This window comes from Leptonychotes weddellii, unplaced genomic scaffold, assembly GCF_054177405.1.
Source record: "Leptonychotes weddellii isolate Sample4059 unplaced genomic scaffold, ASM5417740v2 HiC_scaffold_3157, whole genome shotgun sequence".
Lineage (NCBI taxonomy): Eukaryota > Metazoa > Chordata > Mammalia > Carnivora > Phocidae > Leptonychotes > Leptonychotes weddellii.
The window spans coordinates 1-6,841 of NW_027913072.1; the positions used below are offsets into that span (position 1 = coordinate 1).

At 36.7% G+C, this 6,841-nt stretch overlaps 1 protein-coding gene across 1 annotated transcript; it reads right to left on the reverse strand.

Annotated features, from left to right (window-relative positions):
* Positions 1-4,996: 4,996 nt before the first annotated feature.
* Positions 4,997-5,935, reverse strand: LOC102739277 (olfactory receptor 52A1). Its single transcript, XM_006732247.2, has one exon. It carries the CDS (start codon positions 5,933-5,935, stop codon positions 4,997-4,999), a length of 939 nt encoding a protein of 312 aa, XP_006732310.2.
* Between the last annotated feature and the right edge of the window lie 906 nt (positions 5,936-6,841).

Genomic DNA, 6,841 nt, shown 5'->3' on the forward strand with positions numbered 1-6,841 from the left:
TGAATCTCAGATCTGTACCTCTGAAACAAATAATGCAATATATGTTAAGAAAAAAAAAAAGAAGAAGAAGGTAGCGGGAGGGGAAGAATGAAGCGGGGGAAAATAGGAGGGGTAGATGAACCATGAGAGACGATGGACTCTGAAAAACAAACTGAGGGTTCTAGAGGGGAGGGGGTGTGAGAGGATGGGTTAGCCTGGTGGTGGGTATTGAGGAGGGCACATTCTGCATGGAGCACTGGGTGTTATGCACAAACAATGAATCATGAAACACTTCATCTAAAACTAATGATGTAATGTATGGGGATTAACATAAGAATAAAAAAATAAATAAATAAAAAAGAAATAGTTTTCAGATAGAGTATGAAGTAGGCTGAGGTGAGGTCAGCAGGTTCTGAAATTGATGCACTACTCTCTGTATAGAGAATTATAATATTATCAACATATTGAATGACCCACAAGATACCTTTGGGAAATGCAAAAAAAATTTTGAACCTCATAGAATCATATTGCTACTGAATGTTGGAGACAAAATTACTCTTAGATACTGTTTAGTTAAAACCCATGAGAACTAAAGGGGAATAGGATTTTTTAGAAACAATGTGACTCCTTATTTGGTGACAGATACAATTCCTTAGGACTCCTACATTAATAAAAATAATTACTTCAGAGTAATGTAATAGGAGCTACAGAGTGCAAATTTTCAGAAGTGGCTCTTCATTCTACATGTGTTCTAGAGAAAACAAGAAACAAAAGTTTAATTTTTATTTATTTTTTTAAAGATTTTATTTATTTATTTGAGAGAGAGAGAGAATGAGAGAGAGTATGAGAGGTGAGAGGGTCAGAGGGAGAAGCAGACTCCCTGCTCAGCAGGGAGCCCAATGCAAGACATAATCCTGGGACTCCAGGATCATGACCTGAGCCAAAGGCAGTTGCTTAAACAACTGAGCCACCCAGGTGCCCAAAAGTTTAATTTTTAATACAACAGTGTTAGAAATGAAGTTGAATAGCTTTTACTGCAATGGTTAATAAAATTTATCAAGTGAGAAGATACAAGTTTAAATGAATTATGGCAAACACAAATAGCAGGACCTGGCCATGCCTATATTATTTGTGGAATTGTCTGATTTAAAATGGGAGTCCTTACCATGCAAAGAGGAGAGGATCATGTGGCCAGAGTCCTGACTGCCAGGTGCAAGAGTAGACTCAGATACATATGTGCAATGACATTCATTCACAAAAGAATAAAAAGAAGTTCTGATATGCTACAACATAGCTGAACTTGAAAACTTTATGCTATGTGAAAGAACCCAGACATAAAATGCCATGTATTATATGATATATTTTCTTGAAATGTCCAGACTAGTCAAATCCATAGAGTCAGAAGGTAGATGTGTGGTTTTCATAAACTGCGGATAGGATGAGTGGCTACTGCCTGGTGATGGAATGAGGTATCTTTATGGGATCACAAAAATGTTATGGAATTAGAGAAGAGAGAGTAACACAATTTTTTGAATATACTAAAAACCAGTGTCTTGTACACGTTAAAGGGTGAATTTTACAGTAGTCCATGGACACTTTTCTACCAAGAAGAAGAAGGGTGGAGAGGAGCCAATGTTGCAAGTTATTCTGCCTAAATTGAACATTTAGATAAGGGCCTGCAAAAAGCCAAAAGGGTCAATACATTATTGCTCCTTCATCTGAAAGCAACACCAAGAGTGAAAGTCAATTCCAGCACCTGATGTGTCAAAACTCAATATTATGAAGACCCCTTTCTGCTTCTGAAATCACTCTTGAGGAATAAAGCCCTTGAAAATATTAATTCAATATATTTTTATCAGATTTTAAACACACAATAAAAAATGAACACAAATCAGAAAATGATCTAATGAAACAATAAAGTAATTCAACAAAAGGATATACAAGTGGAAAAAAGCTGCAGTTAGTGCACTCTTTATTAATGTTAATTATGAAGAGAATCATATTTCACCCAGCAGACCATCAAAAGCTTAAAAATCTCAATCACAACCAGTGTTTGAGGATTCAGACATATAAGTGCTATTAGTCATTGTTATAATTGATGCACTCTCTTTGAAGGATCATTTTGAAGTTTTTAGAAATCATTAAAATTACCAATACAAAATATATTTTTCTTTTTCAGGCAATTTCCCATTCGAGAATGTATTCTATAATTGTCTCAGCCCATGTGTGGGAGGATAGAGAGTCCTGGTTATCCTCTTGTCCTTGCAATGACCCATTTGTTTTCCTTTTTTCCCCTTTTAAGGTCTCAGATTGGAGCTGGTCCTGATAATTTGAAGGCCACAATAATGGGACAATCTGGATTCTAGACCAGATATTTTATGCCATATTGACAATTGAGGATGGAAGAAATAATTTCCAGTTTCACATTCTGTCTCCCCATTGGTTTCCCATTCCCACTATTTTTAGGATCACCATCAGGACTAGTAATTGTTAGATATATTTCAAACTTCTCCAGATAAGCTTGGAATTAGAGTGGACCACCTATCCTGGCCTGCTGTTTGTTTTTGGATAGCCCACTAGCTGAGAACAGTTTTTACAGATGAACTCTTGAGATCAATGTGGTGATGAGGAAAGTCTAACTTTCGGTCCCACTTAAGCAGAGTGTTATCCCCCAGAAAAAAAAAAAATGAATTCCATTCTTCTACTTTAGACTAAATTATGGAAAAACTACCCAATTAGGATTATCATTACCCATATAAGATTTTGAATATCATTAAAATTTTTGTGCAAATATGCTTTCTCTCTTGCTATCCAAATACCTACTTAGTAGTTTTGAATTGCTTCTTTGCCCACAAAGCTTAAGTTATGTATTTGTTTCTTTTCATAGAAGGTTGCTGAACCCTGGCTAAAACATTAAGAAATTACATCTGATACTATCTCAGTTTTATTCCTAAAGAAACTATGTTATCTAAAAACAACAATCCTACTGACAATCCATTATAATAATATCATACATTAATCATATAACAAATATTGACATTGAAAACATTTTTCAAAAGATGTCCCAAGACATCCCCTAGATTTACAAATAGTAATCCTCCACAGTCATTGATATGTGATGAGCCTGAATCCATTAAACAAGCCAGAGTATCACCCATTTATATGACATGCAGTCTATTTTATAGATGCATTGATTTTAATGCCATAAATCAAATTATGGATATCTGCACACATACATCTATTACTGAATTAAATGCACCCAAACCCATTGTTCTACAATGTCCATGTACTCAATAAAAACAAGGTGTTGGTATGTCTTGAATGTTTTAGTCCTCTAAAAAATTTTTGTTCAGTATGGGATCTATGATCTGGAGTTTTCAGGAATAGTCCACTAGCCTTAAGCTCTGAAATTGTTAATCTTAGTTAAAATACCCCATATCTTCATTAATTTAGTAGCCTTACCTGATTAAAAAGCATGATGCCTTATATCTACCGAGAAGATATGCCGTCACATGCCTGATAGATACACACACATACACAGACACAGACATTTACATTTATACATGCACACAAAAAACATGTGCTTACCTTATGGAGAAAACCTTTAATGACACATAATACTTTCAGAATAAAGTTCAACATCTTTGCAGAGTGTCCTTGGTCATTCCATTTTTTTTTTTTTACTTGGAGTATAGCTGACACACGTTACATTATTTCCAGGGGTACAGAATGGTGATTCAGCAAGTCTAAACCTTATGGTGTACTCACAGCAAGTGTAGCTACCATCTGTCACCATACAAAGCTGTTAGAATACCCTTGACTCTGTTCCTAATGCTGTACTTTTTATCCCCGTGACTTATTCATCCCATAAGTAGGAGCTGTATCTCCTGCTCCCCTTTACCCAGTTTGCCCTCCATGACCATGTTTGATATCATAGTATCTGTGTCTCTCCTAATCGTATCTTACATTGAAAAAAAAATCTGTGTTGTTACATTAAGCACATTCTCTAGTTCATGTCTCCTCTATCATCTACATGGCATGGTGTGTCCTTCCTTACTGGGCCAACCATTCATTATTTCTCAGGAACCAGGCTTCCTAATGAAAAACCAAAAAACATAATTTTAACTCTCCTGCTGCTGCTTTCAGTTGGATTTCAATGTTCCCTTACCTCTCACTCAGTGCATACAACTACAACTTCTTGTTCCTTTCCCTCTCTCTTTGTTTCTCTCTTCTTCCTTCCCAAAAATACAAGGAAAATCCATGAAACTTAAGCATTGTGTCAAATTTACCATTCTGCCACTATTCCCTCTTACAATATTTAATATACTGTGCTTTAATAACACTTGACAAAGTAATAAAGAAAGAACTGGTGTAGATAACAGAAAAGTATGGATGTGCAAAATGGAGCACTTGATTTCTCATGATTTTTGCATCTGGAAATTCCTGAATGACTCTAGAGATATACTGAAATTTTTATATTATTATCTCATTACATCTATAAAGGTTTGGTTTTTGTTTTTACATTTGTTTGTTTGTTTTGACACAACATACTTAAAATACACTTCCTCAAAAAAATTTTTTAGAGGACTAAAACATTCAAGACATACCAACACCTTGTTTTTATTGAGTACATGGACACTGTAGAACAATGGGTTTGGGTGCATTTAATTCAGTAATAGATGCATATTTGTAAATCCTTTGGGAGAAGAATCCATAGAAGAGGAAGCTGAACTAGGGACTAAAAAATAGAAGAGAAAAGGAAATATCATATCTTCACTATTTTGTCTTTGTGTTTCTCCTCTCATTATGCAGTAGCATCCAGAAACCCACTGAGTGATAGTTGTCACAGAGTATGATGATGTGAAAACAATCTAAAATGCAGGCAAATTTCACAAAAGAATTAAATAGAAAACTAAGCCACCTCAATTAATGTTGTTTTTGAAATATTTTATGAAGTTTTGGGATATTGTTACTATTGCATGAAGGGGAAAGCTGCTGGTGTTAATCACAGTAGATTTTATGAACACAACATCTTTACCACATGAATGTGGATCTGCTTGGTCTTGGCACCATAGACAAGTGGATTGAGAAATGGGGGGACCAGCAAGTAGAGGCTAGAAAAGAGGATATGGATATAAGGGGGAACATGAGCACCAAACCTATGTGTGAAGAAGGAGAAGAAGGCGAGGAGGTAGAACTGGAGGAAGACACAGATGTGGGTGATGCAGGTATTGAATGCTTTCCACCGAGCCTTCTTCTGGGGCAAACGAAAAACTGTGATAAATATCTGTATATAGGACAAAGTGATGAAGGTGAGGTCGAACCCAGCAACAGCGAGTGCCACAAACAAACCATAGATTTTGTTGACCTGCACATTTTCTGCAGCCAGTTTCACGATGGCCATATGCTCACAGTAGGAGTGGGAGATGATGGTTGTATGGTAAAATTGAAACCGGCACTTTATGAGTACTAGGCATGGGGCTACCAGAATGGCAGCCCTGAGTGTTACCATAGCCCCTATTTGGGTGATCAGCTGGTGGGTGAAGATGGTACCATGTCTTAGTGGATAACAGATGGCCACATAACGGTCCAGGGCCATGGCCAGGAGGATGCCTGACTCTATGCACTGAAATGAGTGGATGAGCCACATTTGAAGCAAGCATGAATCAAAATAAATCTCTGGCACATGAAACCAGAATATGCCAAGCATCTTGGGCATAATGGTGGTTGCAAGTGCAATATCTGTGACTCCTAGCATGCCTACGAAAATGTACATGGGCTCATGGAGGCTGCGTTCTGACTTGATGATGATCAGAAGCATGGAATTTCCAATCATAGCAATGAAATATATGGCACAGAATGGAATCCCGATCCAGCACTGCACAGACTCTAGGCCTGGGATTCCTATTAGTGTCAATACAGAAGGCATGAAGACTGTAATATTGGAGATGGGCATAATGTCTTTGCGTCTCCAGAAGCAAATGAAAGAAGTATCTTAGTCAGTGGTGCTTTCTCTTCTACTCCTATTTTTCATCCAAAGTCATCATAGTGAGTCTCTCTGATTTTGGCTGAACTCTAAGATTATATGATCCATCTCATTTATATTATTGAAGGAAAAATATCCATAGATAAACCACTGTTTTCAGGAAGGACATACAGAAGCACTGTAGCACAATAGTGATTCTGTGCATGGTAGGCGAACTGCATTAGAACCAGCCAGGTCACATGGGTAATGGGACTAAACTGATGACATGTTATGTCATTCTGGACTGTGGACAAAATAATTACACTTGTTTATTTTGCTTGGAAAGGGCATTTGAGTCAGAGTTTGATGAATTTCTCCATATCCCACATTCCGGCTACCCAATAGTACTGTTATTTCCCACTGTCTCTGGGTCTGGAACTGACACTTTGGACCAGCAAATCCTACTCTGACCAGTACATTAGTAGAAAAAACTGCCTATGAAAAGAAGAGAGAAACAGCTGACACCTAAGAGCACAATATATTTAGATATCTTTATCTATTTTATATCATTTGTACCTATGTAATATTGGATGTCCTTTCAAAAGAAAGTAAAGGAACAACTTTGGAAAAGATCATCCAAACCCATGCAGTTTTGACGAGAATGGGTCAAAATTTCATGCCATTTTTACATCTCTAGTATGACTATATTTTATTTTTCCCATATACAAAGAACTGAATTCCTGAAAATTTGTTGTGTGCTTAAAATACCTGACATTCTGTAAAACACATTTCCGAACACCTAGAGGGGAAGAAGAATCTCTAGAAAGCAAGGAAATTCAGAGTGACAAAATATACAGGCAAGAGAACTCATTCTTGATGACTACAGGGTATAGGAAA